Source organism: Penicillium samsonianum (genome assembly GCF_028829775.1).
Source record: "Penicillium samsonianum strain IBT 33392 chromosome Unknown utg000003l_segment0_segment0, whole genome shotgun sequence".
NCBI lineage: Eukaryota > Fungi > Ascomycota > Eurotiomycetes > Eurotiales > Aspergillaceae > Penicillium > Penicillium samsonianum.
Genome location: NW_026643261.1, coordinates 7,378,062 through 7,399,550, shown reverse-complemented (window position 1 = coordinate 7,399,550; position 21,489 = coordinate 7,378,062). Strand labels below are relative to the sequence as shown.

General features: G+C 48.6%; 7 protein-coding genes across 7 annotated transcripts; 3 read left to right on the top strand and 4 right to left on the bottom strand.

Moving 5' to 3' along the window:
- Positions 1 to 272: 272 nt before the first annotated feature.
- N7471_006513 (uncharacterized protein) lies at positions 273 to 1,614 on the bottom strand (the record flags this gene model as incomplete). The annotated part of the gene is made up of 3 exons (XM_057279232.1): positions 273 to 1,147; positions 1,223 to 1,472; positions 1,567 to 1,614. 3 exons carry the CDS (start codon positions 1,612 to 1,614, stop codon positions 273 to 275), a joined length of 1,173 nt encoding a protein of 390 aa, XP_057138842.1.
- Positions 1,615 to 3,812: 2,198 nt separating this feature from the next.
- On the bottom strand, positions 3,813 to 6,367 carry N7471_006512 (uncharacterized protein; the record flags this gene model as incomplete). Its single annotated transcript, XM_057279231.1, has 3 exons — positions 3,813 to 5,974; positions 6,125 to 6,198; positions 6,273 to 6,367. 3 exons carry the CDS (start codon positions 6,365 to 6,367, stop codon positions 3,813 to 3,815), a joined length of 2,331 nt encoding a protein of 776 aa, XP_057138841.1.
- Positions 6,368 to 7,123: 756 nt separating this feature from the next.
- On the bottom strand, positions 7,124 to 10,777 carry N7471_006511 (cation-transporting P-type ATPase PCA1; the record flags this gene model as incomplete). Its single annotated transcript, XM_057279230.1, has 2 exons — positions 7,124 to 10,101; positions 10,162 to 10,777. The coding sequence occupies 2 exons, from the start codon at positions 10,775 to 10,777 to the stop codon at positions 7,124 to 7,126; spliced, it is 3,594 nt and encodes a 1,197-aa protein (XP_057138840.1).
- A 221-nt stretch (positions 10,778 to 10,998) lies between these two features.
- On the top strand, positions 10,999 to 11,877 carry N7471_006510 (uncharacterized protein; the record flags this gene model as incomplete). The annotated part of the gene is made up of 1 exon (XM_057279229.1): positions 10,999 to 11,877. The coding sequence occupies one exon, from the start codon at positions 10,999 to 11,001 to the stop codon at positions 11,875 to 11,877; it is 879 nt and encodes a 292-aa protein (XP_057138839.1).
- A 1,183-nt stretch (positions 11,878 to 13,060) lies between these two features.
- On the top strand, positions 13,061 to 14,008 carry N7471_006509 (uncharacterized protein; the record flags this gene model as incomplete). Its single annotated transcript, XM_057279228.1, has 4 exons — positions 13,061 to 13,366; positions 13,428 to 13,573; positions 13,634 to 13,791; positions 13,848 to 14,008. The coding sequence occupies 4 exons, from the start codon at positions 13,061 to 13,063 to the stop codon at positions 14,006 to 14,008; spliced, it is 771 nt and encodes a 256-aa protein (XP_057138838.1).
- An 849-nt stretch (positions 14,009 to 14,857) lies between these two features.
- On the bottom strand, positions 14,858 to 16,623 carry N7471_006508 (membrane transporter; the record flags this gene model as incomplete). The annotated part of the gene is made up of 8 exons (XM_057279227.1): positions 14,858 to 15,032; positions 15,087 to 15,602; positions 15,652 to 15,771; positions 15,828 to 16,019; positions 16,086 to 16,222; positions 16,272 to 16,411; positions 16,468 to 16,538; positions 16,589 to 16,623. 8 exons carry the CDS (start codon positions 16,621 to 16,623, stop codon positions 14,858 to 14,860), a joined length of 1,386 nt encoding a protein of 461 aa, XP_057138837.1.
- A 2,746-nt stretch (positions 16,624 to 19,369) lies between these two features.
- On the top strand, positions 19,370 to 20,482 carry N7471_006507 (uncharacterized protein). Its single transcript, XM_057279226.1, has 3 exons — positions 19,370 to 19,404; positions 19,463 to 19,642; positions 19,703 to 20,482. The coding sequence occupies exons 2-3, from the start codon at positions 19,509 to 19,511 to the stop codon at positions 20,397 to 20,399; spliced, it is 831 nt and encodes a 276-aa protein (XP_057138836.1). The 5' UTR covers positions 19,370 to 19,404; positions 19,463 to 19,508; the 3' UTR covers positions 20,400 to 20,482.
- The last annotated feature ends 1,007 nt before the right edge of the window (positions 20,483 to 21,489 follow it).

The following is a 21,489-nucleotide window of genomic DNA, read 5'->3' as shown; positions in this document are numbered from 1 at the left end:
CTGCGTAGCCATGTCTATGCTTAGATCTACGAGAATGTTTACAGAGAATACACTTTTGTTTGGAAAATAACAGCAAAGATTCATCGGCTAAAAATAAGCTAGTCATACATGCCGTGAATCGTAAAAGCATATTCGAAGAAAGAACACAAACCTGAAGATTACAGATTGTGCCAAACACAGTGGAGATTTTCATAAGATAGCGCAGAGACCGTGTGGCCATAACAGTGTCAGATCGCGACCAATCCCAGATCAAGAAAACATATGCTTCCAGATTACTGGTCCTGCTCCTCCTCCTGCTGTTCCTGCTCTGGCTGGCGCTGCTGGGGCTCCTCCTCGCTTTCCTCGGGAGTGACAGGGGGGCGACCCTCGTTTTCCTCAGCAGCAACAGGGGGGCGACCCTCGTTTTCCTCAGCAGCAACAGGGCGACGATCCTCGTTTTGCTCGGGAGTGACAGGGCGACGACCCTCGTCTGGCTGGAAATTAAGGACGCGGCGAACATCACTGGGGGAGTTGCTCGGATCCTGAACTGGGGAAGTCTCACGCAACTGTTGACGGTAAGAGCGGGTCGTAGTTCGTCCTCGCTGGTAAGTTTCTTCAATCTGTTCAATCTCTCGAACCTGGGCGTCGGTCAGACTGTCATCATGCAGTGGACCATCATCTTCCTCGGGGACCTGTGTCTCATCAACCCAGATGGTTCGCAGCACCTCTCGACCGCGGCGCATGTGGCGCTCGGGGAATGGGTTGTTGCGAGGTTGGACGAAATCAGACATCTCGCGGTTGAGTGGGAGACCGAAGGCATCACGAGGGCCGGTGGAAGCTTCATTCCAAGCGAGGTTGGGTCGAGTGTCCTCTTCTTCGTCGGAGCTTTCGAGGTCAGATTGAGTGAGGTAAATGTTTTCTTTATCCTCCTCCAGAGGGTGGAATCCTTCCTGCAGAGGGCTAGGCTTGGGGGTCTCCTGGTCCGGGGGGTCTTCGTAAATGGTAAAGTTCAGGTTAGAGGGACGGTGAGATTCCCAAACGCGCGAGTTGGGGGTGGTCTTGCGTGGGGTGTCAGGCAGCTCCAGGGGGTCCAGGGGAGCCATTGCACCGGGACGAAGCTGACGCTTTGGGGGTGGAAACCACTCAGACCCTTCAAGCTCCTCGGTTCCTTGATTCGAAATAATGAGTTACTCGGCCAATCATTTGGGAATAAACTGAAGTGGGATAGAAGGGAGAAACATACCAAGCCGAGTCAGACGAGACTCGTCAATAGCAGGCGTAGAGTCAAGCGAGTTGCAGTAGACAGGGTCTAAGTACCAAGGGGAAGGGTCAATGCTCTCAGCAGCTGGGTGTGCCTGCGCGCGTGTTGGCGAAGTGTCACGCTTGCGCTTAACCCCGGTAGAGGTTGGTGCAATGGAAGGCTCTTCGTCGAAGTGGTCTTCCACCGAGGGTAGCACGTAGGGAACTGCAGGGTTTGACTGGATGTAGGCGAGCTATGTGGTAAACGCGGAGAGCAAGCGTTAGCTTGGTGGGACACATATGGATAACGCGCGCGCGAACGGGGAAAGCGCCGAGACATTTACTTACCCCATCGTCATCCACTTCGAGACGCACCTCCACGTCCGCAGGATCCATCTCGAATGACTACTCAGTCATTCAATTAGCATGCAATGCCTTCACGAGCGACGCGAGTCTTTCCATCGCGGATGTCTGCATCCAACCAATTTGTCTGATTTGTGGAATATCTGAAGCGAGATCATACCTTGGAGGAAGACATGTAGCAATGTGCTTGATTTCGAAGGATCAAGTACTGGTCCTCGCCGGTGGGCTCAAGCGCCTTGCCTGTGTTTTGGGGAGGAAGTTAGCATGGGATAAAACAATAGCTCAACAGACTGGCGTCAAAACGAGATATATACCTGGCTGTCTAAATTTTAGTATGAGGCAAGATTTGTGTCCGTATCTGTCCTCGATACTCGGTGGCCACCCTGCACGGTTTGGTGTGCAAGGTATCGTCGGCGCTGTGTCGGGTAACGCGGAGGACAAGATAGGAGGAATACAAATTAGACTACATACTTAGATATTAGACTTATCTAGAGCTGGCCGTTTGCTACGCTTAGTCGTCGGCACTTAGTCGTCGGTTTAACTGGCCGGGGCCTATAATGTTACAGTCTTACAGTTTATAGATGATTTCATACTCCAGGCCTGCAGGCTATTTGAAGTTGGATATTCCTTCATTTATTCCATTTGTTTCTAATCATGAAGCATATTTAAATTGTCTTGATTTTCCATATGTGGTCCAGAATGAGAGGTGGTCATTTTATAGTTCGGTTTCTAGATCGATGGGAATGGGGGCAAGAATTGTCACGTGTGGTGTGACCCACCCAATCAGCTTGCCCATAGCACACGCTATTGTGATGGTATTATCTTTTTCCGACATATAGCATTGCAATGTGTTGATTAAAGTGGTAGACTAAAACCATCATAGCGTTAGTTGCAGTTTTATATGTGCTAATTCACGGTACCCGGTCATAAAATGAAGGTATGTACCAGACGATCTGGCGCGTAATAAACCATACTATAGCTTGTAAAGCTAGGAAGATATCTCACAGAATAGTCTAGTCCTACCATAGAATGTTTACCTACTCATGGAGTTATACATCTGCAGCACACATTAAGTATTATGCCGGTTGCCGAGACCATATCTGTATTTAGGAAATGTGCTATTGCCTTAAAGAATTCTGTAAAATTGTATATGGTGCATGCGTAGTGGACATCCCACCTGACAAGTTCCGCCATATGGCATTCACATAAGCCTAAGCAGATCACAAGGGAGACCCGCAAACACATCGGATACAAACATAACCAGTGAATATTCTAGAATGCAGCGAGAGCGTGAGCGAGACCGAGATTACAGTATATGTAGTGTATGTAATTATTAAGGAAACACACTGGGACTACTATAGCATAAATGAATTACTACGGTATAGAGGGGAGCAATACGCTGTCTTGTTCATAGTGGAGGAAGAGAAGTAGTATTGAAGTATTTCTCCTAAGCATGGGGGGATATGGTCACTTGCTTGATTGATACAGTAGCCGCAGGATATAAATTGTTCTGGACTTGACTTGACTTGAGACCGGGCCGAGGCATATCACCTACTGGCCTTTCATATATTTGAACATAAAAACATTTTACAAGGATCCCAGTCTCGAACAAGTGATGGGTAGATTGAGGCTGGTCAGCTATCTATGGAAACAGAGCATGGGTCTTCCGACAACCAGCGAAGAACGAAAACCCAATAAAGTCATAGTTAAAGACCATCCATCCACCTCACCACCTTATCGACACATATTGTCAACCCCCAGTTATAGTCGCCAAGACTATACTCATCAGATCCAACACCAGAAGACACAGCACGGACACATCACTCCTTGAGAGATTTCAAGAACACCAGGAAAGATATGAAGGGGAGAGGAAAAGAAAAGGCCCGGTAATAGATGCGGCAAAATCACACCAGAGAAGCCAAAGCCAACGCAGCAAAGGCTCAAACGCGGAGGAGTAGGGGGCAGTTATTGAACACGGGCATCATTTTGCCGAAAGGGCATGAGCAAATACATTGAGGAAGAAAAAAAAAACAAGAAAATGGGTATTTTGTTCTCTCAAGAGGTGCGACATTGCCGTGGAATCTGGTTGGATGGAAAATGAAAATCGAAAATCACAAGCCCCTGTACATCGGCTTCACCAAGCGTAGATAATCATAAATGGTCATTGGGCAAAGGTAAATGTTGCGTAAATGTGATCCAGGCGATAGAAATCCTTTTCCAATATTTTCCGTTTATCTGAACTGGCCGGGACCGACCATGCCGCCACGGACATCACCGCCGTTGGACTGACCGAACATCTCCAGGAGGTGTCTAGACGAAGGGGGAGGGCCCTGTGGGCCAGGGTTGCCAGGTCCAAAGGGACCCTGAGCACCAGGACCAAGTCCCATCATGGCCTCAGGGTTTGGTGGCATAGGAGGGAAGCCCGGGGGAGGGCCGTTCATATAACCCGGAGGTGGCATCATGCCTGGAGGCAGGCCGCGAGGGAAGCCTTGGCGCTCATTCATTGGAGGCGCGTTACCGGGCATGGGAAGCATACCAGGGGGGAAGTTGGGGTTCATGCCGCGGCCCGGGGTAGATATTCCAGGAGGAGGGCCCATAGGGCTTGGTAGATTTCCCTGCTGCGGGACCGGCTGGCCAGTCCATCCAGGGGGTGGCAGATGCTCGAGACCGGGGGGTCGCTGGAGCGGCATGGGAGGCTGGTTCGCGCCTTGAGGAGGCCGCGAGCCACCAGGAGTAATAGGACCACCCGGGTTCATGGGGCCTTGATTGCCCTGAGGGAACGGCATATCGTCAAAGAATCCCATAGGCGGACCATTTGCAGGTCGCCGGCGGAGGTGCTCGCTATCTGGTCGCTGCATGTTTGCAATTGCTGGGTCATCGAGGAAAGTCGGCGTCTTTTGAGCAGAAAGCCCTGGCGGAGGGCGCGGCATGCCTTCTGGCATCAGACCTGGAGGAGGGGCAATACCCGGGTTGGGAGACTGCTGGGGTAGATGACCCGCAGACGGTGGTCCGACTCGGACTTGCTGCATCAAACGAAGCAAGTGCGCCCTCTCAAGCGCCTGGGGATCCTTGGGGCCAACTTGGGCCATGGGATTCTCGGGGCCAGCGCCCATATAATCGGATCGGTGAGGGGGTTCCCTGGAGGGAGATGACATAGATAGGGCGGCATGTTGCTGCTCGGCGTGCATCATGGAGATATTCCGTTGCTGCTGGGGCAAACCCATCTCATGAGGCGTAGAATTCTCCGAACGTTGTCCACCAAGCATCTGCAGAATGCGTTGGAAGCCTTCTTGGTCCGCACTGTGCGACGGGAAAGGCATACTCTCAGGCGCCGGCTGCGGCTGTTGATAATGCTGGGGTTGGGGCGGGGCACTGAAATAAGGCATCGGCTCGGGCTCTCTGGCAGGGCTCTCTGGCATGGGGCTAAAGAGACCTGCAAAACGAGATGACTTTCCAGGCTTTCCGGGAAAGGGGGAGGGTTCCTTTTTGGGGACTGGATCGGCAGTGATAGGAGTACTGACTTCTGGGGTCTGAGGCTGAGGCTGAGCCTTCGAATCACCCAGGAGCCCGAAGAATCGTTCCATCGACTCGTCGGACATGAACTGAGCACCAGAATTGCTGAAGATCTCACCATCAGTACGGCGAGTCTCCGGCTTTTGCTCTTCAACATGTGCTTCTCTCTTCTCCTCGGCATGTGCCGGGGTTTGTGCGGATGATCCAGATCCAGCCTTCATACGTTCTTTCCAGCGCTCAAAGTCCTCCTGGGTGTGTGCTCGTCGTGGTTCGTCTCGGTCATTGGCATCCAGCCATTCAGGTTCTTGTTCAAATTTGCCGCCGCGATTCCACTCACGCTCAGTGCCGTGCCGGGTCTGGTTTTGGCGCCATTCTCGGTTGCGCAACGGCGGTTTATCGTCATCAGCATCAGCGCCCTCTTGGGCCTGCTCATCGCGGAACCAGCTTCCTTCGTATTTGGATCGTGGGGGCTGTCCTTCTTTCCGAGTGGGGAACCGGCCATCTTTGTCACGGGGAACCCGTTCAACGTTGGGATCGCGAGGTCCTTCCTTGTTTTCCCATCTGTCGAATTCGCCGTTTCGTCTGGGCTTGCGCTCCTGCTCATCCGGGCCGAATGTGCGACGTGGGCGCCCGGCATTCCAGTCTTCTCTCTCACCACGCCGGGCAGTCAGTGGCCCTGGCTTAACCTCCCGTCGATCTAACTCTTTATCCGGGGCATCGCGGTCCTTAAACAACCGGTCTCTGAAGTTGAATCGGTCGTTCTTCGTTTCATCGGAATCGTTTGGCCGCGCCGCTGGTCGGTCCGTCAGGTCGAACGAGCCTTTGCCGCCAATACGAGACGAGGCAAAGGCAGTTTTCGGGGGGCCGAGTACGATGTCCTCTAGAAGCAGAAAGAATCCACATTAGCAAGTGCCTCCATCGCAGATCGATCAGAATACTTGATGATCGACAGAAAGGGAGAGAATAATACCAGAATTGGACCCCCGAGAGATATGTTTGGCTTCAAAAAAGCTAGGCCTTCTGTTTGTACCAGTTTCAGCCGGATTATTGGCATCACGGGTGCCATGGGTTTTGCGTTGTGCGGTTGTTGGGTCAGGTTGAGGCCTAGAGGTTGCGGTCAGTCTTGACGTTGACAGTGCGGGACAGCCGAAGAATTGCAAGAATTGGAGTCAACCTACATCCACTCTTCAATTGGAGGCAGGCCAGGAGGCTTTGCGACGAGGGGCGAGCCGCGGAGCCATATCAGCTCATCGATCTCGTACCGTCGCGCCATGGCGGCTCGGTCTGTGAGGTTGTGTGTGTGTGGTCTTCTTCACGGTGACGATTGGTTCATTGGTTGAAGGAGTAACAAAACCGCATAGGGGAATCAAAGAGGATATGCGAAGGTATGGAAGATTTCAAGCAAAATATGGTGAATAAGAAGCAGGCAGCGTTGGGTGGTTATGGAAAAGAGGTTGGATGAGGAGAAGCACACAAGCCACCTTGTGGCGATGGCGGTGACCAGAGTCTCGGGAGCCAACTTTCCACTCGCCAGTTGGCACTCAAATATGAAAGCGACCTATCATATACATTTAGGTCGCTTTTTATCATTATATTCAAGAACGAACTTAAGAGCTAATATTATATGACCAATGCGATCTATAAAAGTGAGAGTCCTATACAATCAGCTCGTTTTATCTTCATGTTTCAGAAATCTATATATCCTTCAGTCTCGGTAGAATTGGGAGTTGACGTGACGATACGTGTGAGGTAGCACGAAAAGCCATCTGAAAAGATATCTGAACCATGTTAGTACGATATAGGTGGAAATGTGTAGAATACTCGTAATACAAAATGTATTGCAGAAAAATGCTGGATTAAAACATGATTGCTTGTTGAAAACAACCAGCCGAACACAATGCTTCCCATGCGTTAGACCTCAAAGCCATTCTGACATATCGAAAAAATATAAAATAGCTAGTCAAACAGCATCATATTCTGTTCCCAGAAGAGAATTTCAAGATAACATGATGGTTATTTCATCCACAAGCTAGATCTTAGACCATCGCAAGAGCACAGCAGCGATTATGACGGGCAATACGCTAATTAGCTCCCCTAACCCCGCAAACTCGGGCGGAATTCTGGCGTTCACGAAGGCCCCAGCCGCAAGGAGCACGGCGAATGTATTGTAGACAAAACTCCAAGCGAAGTTGAATTTGATGCGTCTCACAGAGACCTTGCTAGCATCCATCATGGTGAGAAGACCAGACAGATCTGGGCGCATAAGCACGACATCGGCTGCAGACTGGGCAACATCGCTGCCTTCGTTCATGTGAACGCCGATAGTTGCTTGCGCGAGCGCCACGGCGTCATTGGTGCCATCTCCGCAAAAGATGACAATCGGCACCTTGCCATCAGAACAAATGCTCAGGAGGTTTTGTATGTAGACCTGCTTGTCCGCCGGAGAGCTACGAGCATGGACGTTGCCATCAGGGATTCCTAACTTTGTGGCCACGTTTTGCACGGCGCCTTCGTCATCGCCCGATACCACATGAACCGACAAGCCGCGTCTCTGCAAAGTATTGACCACGTGGGTTGCATCAGCTCGGAGAGAGTCTTCGAGACCGAAGACAGCAAGTAGCGCACCGTCGATGGTGAAGCAAAACGCGGTATAGCCTTGCGTAAGCACCGGCTGCACCAGGGGGTGTGTAGAAAGCTCTAGCCAGCGTGAATTCCCGGCCTGTAGCATTTGACTAGCTAGCTTCGCTTCCACGCCTTGACCGGTCAAGCTTTTAACGTTGGGAACAGCTGTTGCAGCAATCCCCTTTTGTCTAAGATGATTACCAACAGCCACTGAAACCGGGTGCTTGCTGTCGCCGACCAGGCCCAAAAGAAGCGACAAGCACGATTCCCCATTTCCAAGGTAATGCTCAACGGCTACGCCGAGCCTTCCCTGGGTCAGCGTTCCTGTCTTGTCAAGGACCACGTGAGAGGCCCTATGGGCGACTTCGATTGAATGTGCAGACTTGAATATCACGCCTCGCTCTGCTGCGATACTGCTGCAAATTACAACCACCATCGGTACGGCAAGACCAATGGCACAAGGGCAGGAGACTATAAGCACCGTGATGGCGTAGGTGACAGCCTGGACGGTGGCTTCGGATGCAGTTTTGCCTTGCATTGCTATGCCAACAGCCACCCAAATAACAAACGTGACGATAGTCAAGCCCACAATGACTGGAACAAAATAGGAAGCCACATTGTCGGCAAGTTCTTGGATCTTTGGCTTAGAAAGTTTGGCTTCATCGACCATGGCGGCGATAGTGTTAATGGCGTTGTCACCGGGGAGGCGAGTTAACCTGACACACAGACTTCCCGAGCCGTTGATTGTCCCTGCAATGACACGCGACTTGGGATTCTTTTCGACATGTCGGGACTCTCCAGTGAGCATCGACTCGTTCACTTTAGATGAGCCAGATGAAACAGTTCCATCAGTCGGGATTCTCATATCTGGGAGGACCTTGAACGTGTCTCCGTATTGCAGTAACCTGACGTCGATTTCCCGAGCCACTGAAGAGTTTGATTCGTCCAAAATAAGGGCAGTTTGGGCCTGAAGTGATCGAATGGAAATTGAATCGACCGCTTTTTGACGGGCAAGGGTTGCAACATATCGTCCGAACATGATCAATGTAACCAGGAGTGTGCTTGTCTCAAAGAACTGGCCAGTGGAAAGAGGTTTACCAGAAACAAGAAAGCCGAAAGAGACCACAGAGAAAATGTATGCGGCGCTGGTACTCAACACGATGAGAAGATCCATCTCAATGACTCGCGAGAAGACAAGAGCCTTCAAGGCTTTAGGGTAAAAAGGTCCTGCTACCACAATCTGAATAATAGTAGCCAAAGCCAGTGAGGCAGAACTATAGGCGGTTTCTCTCTCGGGTATGGGGGCCCATGACATGACTAAGACTGGGATCGTGAGGGCTGCAGAAAAAAGAGTCATGAACCCAGAATGTCGGACATGTTTGCTTCCAGCCGCGAGTACTGGGTCACCACAGATGGGCGCAAGCTTCGCAATCTCACCCCAGTGTTTTTCCATGAGATCTCGTGCTCCAATCACTTCTGGATCAAAAGAAACGCGAACAGTACAATTCTCGACGAGCGATATGTCACTCACGCCTTCTGGCCAAGCCTGGTTGATGATAAAAAATGGATCCCCAGAAACAATTATATCCATAGATGACCCATTACTGGTGATGATCTCACATTTGAACTCTGTAGTCCGCTCCAAGTGCTTCATAATAAAGTCCACAGTTGAGTGGTTGAGGTCCAAGTCGAATTCAGCTCGAGAAAGAACCAGGCTTGTCCTCAAGTTCTCAACACCTGCCACTGTCGCGAGGGTTCTGTTGAGTTTTGTCTCGCAGCCAGTGCAAGTCATACCAGATATAGAGAGAACCACATGCTCGACGCCTATACCCTGGCCCTCTAGATCACGAGCAATGCTAACAGCATCACTCTTCTTGTCTTTGGGGAAGCATGGCTTTTTGGAGGTGCAGCAAATACCCGGACAGGAACCATCCGCTGACTTGATATTCTTTTCGTCTGCTTCAGAGACACGGGGATCCGTGCAGTTGTCGCTGGATGTGGTAATATTGGGTTTGCAGCAAGAGTTGGCAGAGCAACGTTGGCTGGCACGCTTTTCAATACTACGTGCTATTTGATTCTGTCGCTCCTGCTCGGTACTTCGAAGCGGCGATTGACTTGTAGACGTGCCGCTTTGGCAGCGAGATTCAACCGAAACGCGCGAGAGAGACTCTTTCAGTGGCCATTTAGAGCGCTGCCCCTTATCCAGCGAAGAGCGCTTTTGAGGCTCGCAGCATGATTCTTTGCCAAGGGCAAGAAGGGCGCGGCAGATACATCCCAGTGCTGTAAGGCTAGCAGCATATTGCTCTCTAACCGAGCGATGATGATGATCACAAGCTCTGCGCCTGGGCGTTGAATCCTCCTCCCGTGTGGATGTCGAGGTAAAAGCTGCATTGCATTCAAAATCAGCAGATTAATACGACAACAAGACATTTCCATTCAACATACAGCGTCCAGCTGTTCCCATGCAAGGGGTGTTTGATACCGTATCACACTCACGTAAAGCCAGACGGTCGAGACAGGCCTCATTACAGCAAGGCGAAGACTTGCCCTCGCAGCACTCTGCCACAATTGGTTCAACGGAAGTAGCAGGTTCGCTCGACCATGGGGTACCGGAGGCGGCGTGTGTGCGAGTGTAGCCCGAAGAAACACTGTGACTTAACATCCCAGATTTGACGGTAGGATTTCCTGCACAACAAGCTTTGAAAGTAGAAGCACCAAAAGAAGTGACATTCTTTTTACCAACAGCCTCGGCAGACTGGTCATCGCAGCAGCCTCCCTCGCAAGTCCCGGGTGGAGCCTTGCCCTTGCAAGGATAGGTAGGTTCATTGCAACAGGCGTCTGCAGTTTTGGTAAAACAAGCTGTATTGTTATTATTGTGATTTGTTTTTTTGTTGCTTTGGAAAGCGCCGTCCCCACGATAGTTCTCTTGACTGGACGTCTCCGATGGTGCAGATGATGCACCGCCATAACAATCCACAGAAGAAGTATCTGGTTTCTTTACCTCAGCTTCATCATTCGCATCTGCCTGAGAAGGCGTGCCTCCGCAGCAAGAGCGTCCCATATTGCTGGTTCGATAGTTTTACGTGGGGTCGTGAAGGATTGTGGGGACCGGGGACCCGTAATACCCGGGCTTCTCGGAGGCTCGGCTTCTCGGAGCCTCGGACGTTATAAAAGATCCAAGTCTCGCGCTTATACTCCACCTTAAATACTCCCGAGGTTACCTCTTTCTTCTTTCACCCAGTTGTTGATTTACTTTTCTTTCTAAATTAACCTTAGTCAATCATGGCCTTTCTTCATTATCTTCGTCTCAAGGTTGAAGCGTCGCTCGTTCGACTTGCCTTCCGTTGGAAACTCGAGCCCAGTTTAACCAAACAAGATGAAGTCCTTCAGCTGCCCAGCCGTGATCCAGGAAGAACGATAAAAGTGAATTCTTATCGAGCAAGAGCAGAAAAACCTACCCCTGTCCTCGTGAACTTCCATGGCAGTGGATTTATAGTGCCATGGCATGGCACCGACGATGAATTTGCTCGTCGAGTGGTTCAAGCCACCGATTATGCCGTGTTAGATGTCGCATACCGCCTTGCCCCAGAAAACCCATTCCCTGCCGCAATCCATGATGTCGAAGATGTGGTGAAATGGGTGATTTCGAACCCCCAGGATTTCGACCCTTCCTATATCTCTATCTCCGGGTTCAGTGCCGGTGCCAATTTAGCCCTTGTTGCCAGCAGTCAACTGTTTCCAAAGGAAACCTTTCGCCACGTTATATGCTTCTATCCACCAACTGATCTGGCAAAGGATCACTCTAGCAAGGTTCCGCCAGATCCGAATGGGAGCCCCCTTCCTCCGTGGATGTTGAATATCTTCACGGAGTGTTATGCATCTGGCCTAGATTGGAGTGACCCCAAAATCTCGCCCATAAATGCTACTGCGGACAAATTTCAAAAAAATACCTTGTTCTTTACCTGTGACCGTGACAATCTGTGCCCTGAGGGGGAGGATTTGGTCCAGAAATTACGCGATACGCATGGGGATGACGCTATTATGCATCGACGAATGGAGAATTGTGACCATGCATGGGACAAATCCTACAAAGCAGGGACTCCTCAAGAGAAGGCCAAGGATGAAGCTTATGATTTGGCAATGGAATTGCTAAGACGATAGTCAATTTACGGGCGGGCGTGCCTGTTAAACAGTCCAAAGCTAGCAAATAATGAAGAGAGAGAAAATATTCTTCACGCATGACTGAAAGAAGGGAGAGCCACTGAAAATCATCCTGTATCACGATTTAGACAAAATTCCGCGTAAGATTCACAATGACCCCGCGAACTTTCATTCTTCCTTCAGGATTTCAGGTGGGCCTTCAAGAAAGTAGTCCTAGCAATTTATTTCTCGTAATACCCCATATACCCGAAACAATATTCAACACTGAGCCTTTGATTGAGTTCGTGCGGTACTAAGACTGCCGAGAATCTTCGGGTACATTTCCCTCGGCCCACATGGTTCCGCGGGTTGGATGGCAGACACATGAATCGACTACATGCATTTGTTTATGGCCATCACATCCACCTATGATTTCCCCACGTAAAATCTATATATATAACGATATTGAACTTTTTTAATGCCTGGCAATTGCCTATTTGGGACTATTACCTAGCTTTGCGTTGGAGACCCACTTCCCCCGAAACAAGGTACATACAACCTTTACAACGTCGCGGGGTAGTACCCACCACAAGCATTTTGAAGGATTTTCCTTGGCATCAAATTGCCTCGAGTGCATGTGACTTACTAGGTAGGCCCGGGAATAGGTCACCAGTGTACTGTGCAAACGAAGCAATCAACAAGGATAAAGATGACCTAGCATCACTCTCCTTCACTCTCTTCTTTCTGCGCAAGTCTGACCTCCTCAATCCGAGCTGATCATTATGTAGACGAACAGGGATACTAAAGGCACAGGGCGGACATAGTCAGCATCCTTGTTCAATAGGGTAGGTACCCCCGGATGTTCGACTCAACACCACGTCGAAATACAAGCTACTTTCTCATTGGCCGATATCAATCGTTATGGCATTTTTAGGTTTAGTAGTGAAGCGGGGTGTAAGCAGAATGTTTACCCCTGCGGTTTCATGTATTCTTAGGGAGATGATCCCTACATTTCCCTCCTTCTATGCCTCGAAATGAATGGAAGCCTCGGTTCCCAGGAAAGCGCCGATGATAAAAACATGTGTATCGTACAATGCGTCTTTAAGCATTTCATTATAAATTGGGCGACGAGGCGCTCCAAAAGTAGCACAACATCATTCAGAAACGAGATCACCACACCGGCCAAGAATCTTCCAATTGAGACATGTTGTTCAAACTTGAGTTCATGCTATTGACCCTCCTAGGGCTCAATACATATGCCACCCCTCTGCCAGCAGCAAGTGAAATGCAACTCACCAAAAGGGACGCTGGCTTGAATGCGTTTTTGGGCATTCTTATCGATCACCTACCTGCTGTCAGTGAATCTCTTACTGAAAGTACGAGTCTCATTACTAGCTTCGACAAACTCCTGGGCGCTTTGACTGGTGCACAAGAAACCTACAATGAGGCGGGAGGGACATGTAAAGAATGGACCGTGGTATTTGCTCGTGGCACAGCCGAGCCTGGCAATGTATGTGTGAAGAAGTACGAATGCTCGAATCACCACTAACTGAAGATTTTCTTCTTGCCAGGTGGGAGTACTCGTCGGACCACCCTTGTTTGATGCTCTGGCCGACAAATTCGGGCGTTCTGCTCTCACTATTCAAGGAGTGAATGATTACTCGGCGTCGGTCCAAGGATACTTGGCTGGAGGAGACGCAGCTGGAACTGCAGAAATGTAAGCCCACAAACTACGTTATATTCTCTAACAGGTTAGTTACTGATAATGCATGACTAGGGCTCGACAAATTGAGTCTGTGAAATCTCAATGCCCTGATACGAAATTGATTGCATCTGGCTACTCTCAAGGTTGTCAAATCGTGCACAATGCTGTTGCGAAGCTTGAAGCTACAACTGCAAGCTGGATTAGCAGTGTTTTGCTTTTCGGAGACCCTAGTATGATCAAACTCTACTTCATCACTATATTTTGAGCTATAACTAACGCAACCAAGAGGATAAGCAAGCCCTTTCGAACATTCCTGCCTCAAAGGTGTACACAGCATGTCATGCCGGAGACGATATCTGCAAGAATGGCGTCTTGATTGGCCCTCCTCATCTGACTTACGCTCTGGATGTCACTGATGCTGTCGCATTCGCGGCAAATGCGGCGTAGGCATGAACAGAGTCAGTCATGATTCAAAATTAGCTATTTTGCCAAGCTATTTGATCCTCGATGTTACTACTTGAATGGTCAGCTTTGGAAGTCATGTCAGCCTTATGCTCGACATGTTCAGTGCCATGGATGGGCGGACCGCTAGCGTTACAGTTCAGTCAATAGTAACCTCCGCTTTGGTGATTTGTCCAGGATCTTCTTTTTCGTAGGGAGATGTCTTGTTCTTCTCTAGCTAGTCATGAATCCATGATATTTTCTCCCCAGAGCTTCGGTGTTTGAGCAGGCTACAATTCAATTAACCTAAAACGCCGAATAAGCTGCCCGTAACATACATCTTTCATCTCCATCTTCCATTTGGCACAGTGGCAACTGATAACCTGTCCCCACCGGACATTGCCTGAAAACTGAAATTTTATGACACTTAATAGCGACAACAAAGCCATAGGGATCGTTGCCACCAAAACCATGTGAATTACCAACATTTAGAATGAGCTGAATGAAATTTACTCAAACATCCCGAAATTTTTGTCTTATTCAAGAACGCGGGGTGAAGACTACAGATGGTATGACAAGTGAATTTGTGCGTAGAAAGTCACTGAGAGGCCCTATAGAGAATTTGACCTTCAATTAAAAGATTTGCGGAGGATATTCAGAGGTTCATTCCCAAAGGGAGCACAGTTTTACATGCATATCAAGATGTAGCTTGAACTTAATTTGCGTGGTATCAATATCGAGGTATCACGATTGAATAAATGCATGAGCACAGAACATGCGGGCACACTAACAATATAGAAAAAACTTGATAGCATAGGGGGTCACGGCGAACTGTGATATGTCTCTCCAACAGTGCTACTGGGGTTTATACTCTTGAGCTTCGGCGTTCGCATTTTTTATGCAAATGTGTTCCGGAGGAATAACAGTGTCCTCGTTGAAGTAGTTGGTATCAGTGACAATTTTCGTCACCAGGAAAAACATGATTGGGAAAGAGATGATCATCAAAGTTGCCTGGATGATAGTTTGATTCCTAGTACGTGGAATTTTAGTGTATGACCGTAAATAACAGAAGAGGGGTACTCACAGATAGGAAACACGCGCAGACTCTAATCCAAAGGCGATACACAGGCCAGCACTCAGCATACCCTTAAAGAAGCCGCCATATCTTGCAAGGAGCCTGGGTTCATTACTATACGCGCTGATCACCCACATGACCACCATTTGGTCGATAGCATAGGCAATACCGGTAAAAATAACCATAATGCTGAATTCTCCGTAGTTCGGATCATCCCAGTCCCAAATGGGAGAAGGGAGATCTCGCCGTAGTTTATGCTTAACCTGGATTCTGATTGCCAGTGCCCAGCTAATAACCACAATGACCAAAGCAATGGTAAGTGCCATTAGACCCCGAGCACGCCTTGCAAAACGGTTGTTGTCTAACACCAGGCCGTAGAGAAGGGTTGAAGGGATTTGGACTGCCCAGAAAATGACGCTATTCAATGAACGGGTTCTCAAGTTGAAGGTGTAAGCGCTGAGTGTTGGAATCAATGCAGAAGACATTTCAGTTGCTATCATTGGGATAATAAGAGCGACAATCCTCCTACATAGAAGTCAGTGTGAAACAATCAGACAAGTCGAGTGGCACATACCAGTCCTTTAACAAATGAATACATCCTGTCACTTCGCTTTTAAAGTCCGTAGCTGCAAATATTGCTAAGTGTGTCCCATCATCTCGGGTGATAGTTTGCGGTGACTTGATCGCTAGTAGACTGCAGCTCATGACGTTAGAGGGAGCATCATAACCCAATTATAATACTAGACTCACGATAAAATAATGGCAGAAGACATAATAATGATAAAGGTCAGATACACTGAACTTGGAACACCGGCCAGGCCAGCATCTTTGATGCTAATTCCAAATGCCACGAGTGCGCCCAATGTTGAGCCAAGAGCAAGCAGGAAAAGTTGCCATGCAATATATGTTCCTTTGTCTGCTTCCGACGCATAAGCAAACTGACTATAGTCACCAGATTAATTAGGAAATGACCTCAGACAAGAAATGGAGCGCGTTGGTCAGCCTTACATGAAACCAGAAACAGTCCAGAGTAAGCCAGCTCCAGCACCTCCGAGCACACCTGCCATCAGAGGGAACCACTGATTTCCTGTTGCATCATAGTACCAAAGGCTTGCAACATATATAGGGTATCCAAGACAGCCAATCTGCTAGGGTTATCAGACTTTATACCATATGGGGGTCGAAGAGACTGACCGTCATTGTCCACTTCGGTCCAATAGTGTTCATTATGCTGCCACCAAAGAAGCCAGTAACAGCGAAGACAGCATATATAGTAGTGTATGTTATTGTTGCGACATGAGCCGAGCTCGGCTTCCCGCCGCCGGCACCAAGACCTAGTATGAATTAGAAATGACGGTGCCGCACTGGGATGTATCTGTGAAGAACAAACCGATAACTGCTAGATATATGCCAGTTGTTAAGAACAGAATGACACCAGAAATGAAATTTTGTGTCCATGGACTGGATAACAATGTTAGCAACCGCATCTAAGCCTAACGCAGTCTACTTACCTTCTCAAACGGAATTTTGCTTTTAGTAACCCCATAGCGAAGGAAGAAGAATCGTTGCTGTTATTGATTAGAATGATGTCGAGACCTGTGAAGTAAATCAATGGAGACCCTTGTTTTTTTTGGGGGGCGTCCGGCCTTTTTGACGTTCGAACAGACCAGAGCCTCGGGTACTCCATTCACACGCCCCTTCTAAAGGATCCTTCAATTTACTCTCCTTCAATGACTTTCAATCCTGGTTTGGGGGGCGCTTCGTATACAACATCTCTTGCCGAGAATCGTCGGCTCCCCGGGTGGCACGTGCGCAGTATCGACCGACGTAACTGATCCTGTACCGTATTTTCCCCCTGGCAACTCCTGTGCTAAGAACCGTTTACGTTTCTTCGATAACAACTTCTCCTTGGAAGCCAAGTAAATAGCTGCTAAAAAGATTCTAGCAGAGGCATTTGTTTGTTTACTATGTCTGGCAAGATCATTCGTTCCCACTTGATCTATTTTTTCGTTTTTTGAAAGCCACATACGTGTGCTTCATATTACTCACCAGGATTAATAAATCATATTAGTCGGCTGTGGGGAGCGAAAACGTCCTAGTATTGAATACAATCCCTACTTAATATAGTAAGTATATTGAATCCCCGGTCCCCGGATCTCCAGATTCCCCGTGTTCGGATACCCTATCACCCCACAATGCGGAGTGGAACCCGTGGCTTTACTCTTGTTGGGGATACCTAATTTGTGCGAGTTCGGTTACCTCCTGACATTGCTAATTTCACTTTCTCAATTGGCTTTGAGTTCCTTAATGGTTAGTAACCTTTGTCTGGAGAAATAATTTTGTGGGATTATCTTTTACAACCTCGCCTTACTCCAGAGAAAATCTGATGGGTTCCGGGCGAGGTCTTAGGGTCTTGCCGAATATCTTCGGCAACGCAAACCTTCGGCTCGCTCCAGCAAATCACAGGGGGCACTGACTAGCGCTAGCCGGACACCTAATTAATTTCAGAGTCAAAGGTGTCAACTTTTCGATATCCCCGCATTTTTCCCTCCCAGTCTGGCCGAGCCATTACTTGAGAGAATTACTTTCTCCTGAAAATTGGTCTCATAAGATCTCTTGCTTGTGAAGGTCCTGTTGTCTGTCAAGAAATAGAGCTCTGCGACAGTACCCACAATGAATCTTGACTCCACCGGACGCGAGCGACTACGCAAAAGGGCTCGGGTAGCGTGCTCCTGGTGTCATGACCGCAAGGTTAGATGCGATGTCTCGGTACAAGGTCCACCATGTACGAACTGCAAATTCGACTGCCATCAATGCTCCCTTCCTACATCGAAATCAAGCAAGTAAGACGTTCAGAAATCTCACATTATTGGTCGCTTGCTTATGAACAACGCCATAGCCAAACTAGACACAGTCGAAAGACACAGTCTCAACTACCTCCGAGGCGCACCGCTTCTTCCCCTTCTCAAACTTCCAAAATAGGCCAGGGTCAGGTATCCAGACGAACTCCTGGGCTTCCACAACTCGAACCAGGTGATCTCTTGTCAACTACATCCACTTTTCCATTGCAGAGCAGCAGTTATGATTTTCCATGCGAGATGAGTCAGTTCACTGAGCCTCCGGTGGTCGGTCGTCAATCATTTGGGTTGGAAATGCCGACAGCAATTACAGATTATATGCTCCAGCTAGGGGTTGCCCCGGCAATCTCAGAGCATCCCGTTCCTTCTGCCAACATCCCTTTCGCGTCTTACAGTTTCATCGCATTCCCGCGTCTCGACCAAATGCCCTTTGAGGATGTAAGCTTTTTAGAGCTCAAAGGATGCTTCCGTCTACCAGAACGGCCCTATCTAGACGTTTTCATCACCAAATACTTTCTTTTTGTCCACCCTTGTCTTCCAGTCCTGGATGAGGCAGAGTTCTGGAGAATTTACAACCTGAAAAACCACCAAAATGAGTTCTCGAAGAAAATATCGATGTTTGTACTTCAGGCAATGCTATTCGCAAGCTGCGTGGTAGGCACATCTATCACCCATTTCACTGTTCCAGAACTAAGAAAGCTCATTCTATATAGTTTGTCCCCGTCCAAACACTCAATGCCGTGGGATTAAAGGACACGAGAGTTGCCCGAACTACGCTCTACCAAAGAGCCAAAGTATGGCCCCAGATGCGTCACCAGATGTCATAATCCTAACATGAATTGCTAGCTATTATTTGAATTCGACACCGAGATCGATGTTTTGTCCAAAGCTCAGGGTGCCCTTCTCCTGTCGTTGCAAACCACAGTATTGGACTTCTTCTCCGGTACACACTGGTTGTCAGTAGCGACGCAGTTAGCCAAGTCCACAGATGCTAGTACATTGAATGATGACGTGGGATGTGAGTCTGACGCAATCGCAAAGAAAAGATTGTGGTGGTGCATTATTGTTCGCGATAGGATTCATTCTCTAGCTCTAAGACGCCCTACTCAACTGGGACCGGAGCAAGGGAGGATTCCGCTAGACTATTTGAATGAGGTGGACTTGGAGCAGGAAATCGAGAGCTCGTCAGTCTATGCGCCTCAAGAGAAACGCCGACTCCTCATGATATTTCGCCTACAATGCCACCTTGCTGTAATTATAACCGAAATTGTCGACATCGCATATGCTCCTCTTTGGGGCACCCTCCCGAAATCGGGATCACCAGAAGATATCTCCCGCATCCAGAACGAGATCGATCATATGCAGAGTGGACTCCAAAGGTGGAGAGACACTGCAGAAAAATTACTGGAAAACCGTTTCAATTCCGTTGGAGTTTTGGCGTTCACCAAATTAACATACATATACTATGAGTGGGTTCATGAAAAATTCGAATTTCCCACGTTCTTAGCACTGATACCACTGCCACAGCTCTGCTCGACTCGCTGTCAATCACTATGAGGGGCTGATATGGGATATGCAAAATGTCCATATGTTTCCCAGCAGAATGCAATTTATCAAGGGAAATATCGAGGAGGCTATAAAAAGCATGACTGAGATCGTCAAGGAGTTGATTACTCAGGGATTGGCATGCCTTCTACCTATTAGCGTGTAAGCTTTTCGCCTTCACCTTTCATTTTATGAGTTAGAGCGATGCTGATTATTATGCAGTGTTGCGCACGTGGCCCTTCCACTTCTTCTCAGCACCGTTGATTCGTGGTTTTCCTCAACACGTTTACAACGGAATGCACGCCGCCGCCACTTGCACTTTTACAAGGAAGCCATGCGAGTTCTTGGATCGCAGTATGAGGCCGCTGATAAGGTCTGCACTTTCATCGACAGCGCTCTTTCATCCTCCGGTGTAGCTTTCAGTTCCGAATTAGCACATATTGGGAGTGAGCTCGATCATAGTGATGGCGCTTCCACAAGCCTCGGAAGTGCCGACGAGCAAATCTCTCCTATCCAGCCAAAGCCAGTGTCGGGGTTTCGATTCAAAAGTATTAGTGAATACTTTGGTCGCCAAACTCGATCGTACCTCCGTCTATCTTTGGCATTAGACTATGCTTTGTGCAGAGGCCAGTTTCCACGAAAGAGTGATTTCGAAAAACTCTGTCAAAAACTACGGCTGGTTGACTCGCAACAATTATGTTCGCCAGTCACGGAACAGAGCCCATCTGAAAGCTTGAGTATTCAACTAAGGCAATCCAGCATACCGTGTGATCTTTCAGACCCCCATGCACTGCACACAAGGAGACCGCATGATTTTGATCACATTGAGCATAGTCTTGGAAGCTCGAACGATGAATGGATTGTGAATGGTTTTATCACCCCCTCTGACGTTATGATGCATGCCCCTCTTCAACCATAGGAGTCACGCGGTGACGATGAGATGTACTTTTCCTCATTGAGTCCTTTCCCATAATGATATCTACCGTGTACGGAGCCAGAGCCGCCATCCTGGACTTTGATCGTATTTTTCCACGGAACACCTACTACAACTTGGAGTTCTATGACATCTTAAGTATAATGTTATGTCCTAGTTCGGCTGGAATGGTCACTACAGTCGCCCGAGGCTGGTTCCTACCCAGCTTCCTATATTGTTTATATCCGCATTTCTCGACACAAAAATAATAGCTCATCCAGCACCTACACCCGTGGACCACGCAGCTCACATTGTATAATTCTCTCACTCGCATAACATGATACATACGACCATAGGGTGTGGAAAACAGGGCTTCCCGTCCGCTCAGCCGTACTTAAGCCACACGCCGGTGAGTTAGTAGTTGGGTGGGTGACCACCAGCGAATCCTCACTGTTGTATGTTTTTTTGCTTTTGTTTATTTACTTTGATTGTTTTTGATTGTTGGTGATTCCAAGGTTGGTGAATAAATACTACGTTGTAGGAAATCCATCTGTTTGACCACAGCCGCTTTTCCGGAAGGCCGAACCCAGCCATTATGGCGGATCCCATGTTGGCCTGGTACAACCTCCTAGATCTGGATTTGCCGAACCGAGTATTGGGGTCAGGCTGAAAACATATGAGGAACTAGGGGTCCTCCGGGATGGCTCTGGCGAATTAATCCCTGTCGACGTTAGCGTCCACGGGTGTTATAGGAGATTACCTGATGCAATTTGGCTTCCAAGGTTGTTTGCAGGGATCTCACAGTATTCACGACGCGGAGATTTCCACATGCCACGCCACGCGCTTCAAGGAATCCACCAGAGCGCATTACCTTCTTCGCGAGACATATGATTTATTTTGATCTAGTTACCAGGGGAACAGGTTATAGTGATCCCGCTCTTACAATATCCCAAGCCACGGCGAACGATTGACACAACTATCTCGTCCAAAACCAAAACCTTACATCTTCCGACATGACCTGCCCCATATAAATCAAGCCTTTTCCTTCAAGAACGCACATCCATTGGTGCTATACGAATGCCCTCCAGATTCTCGC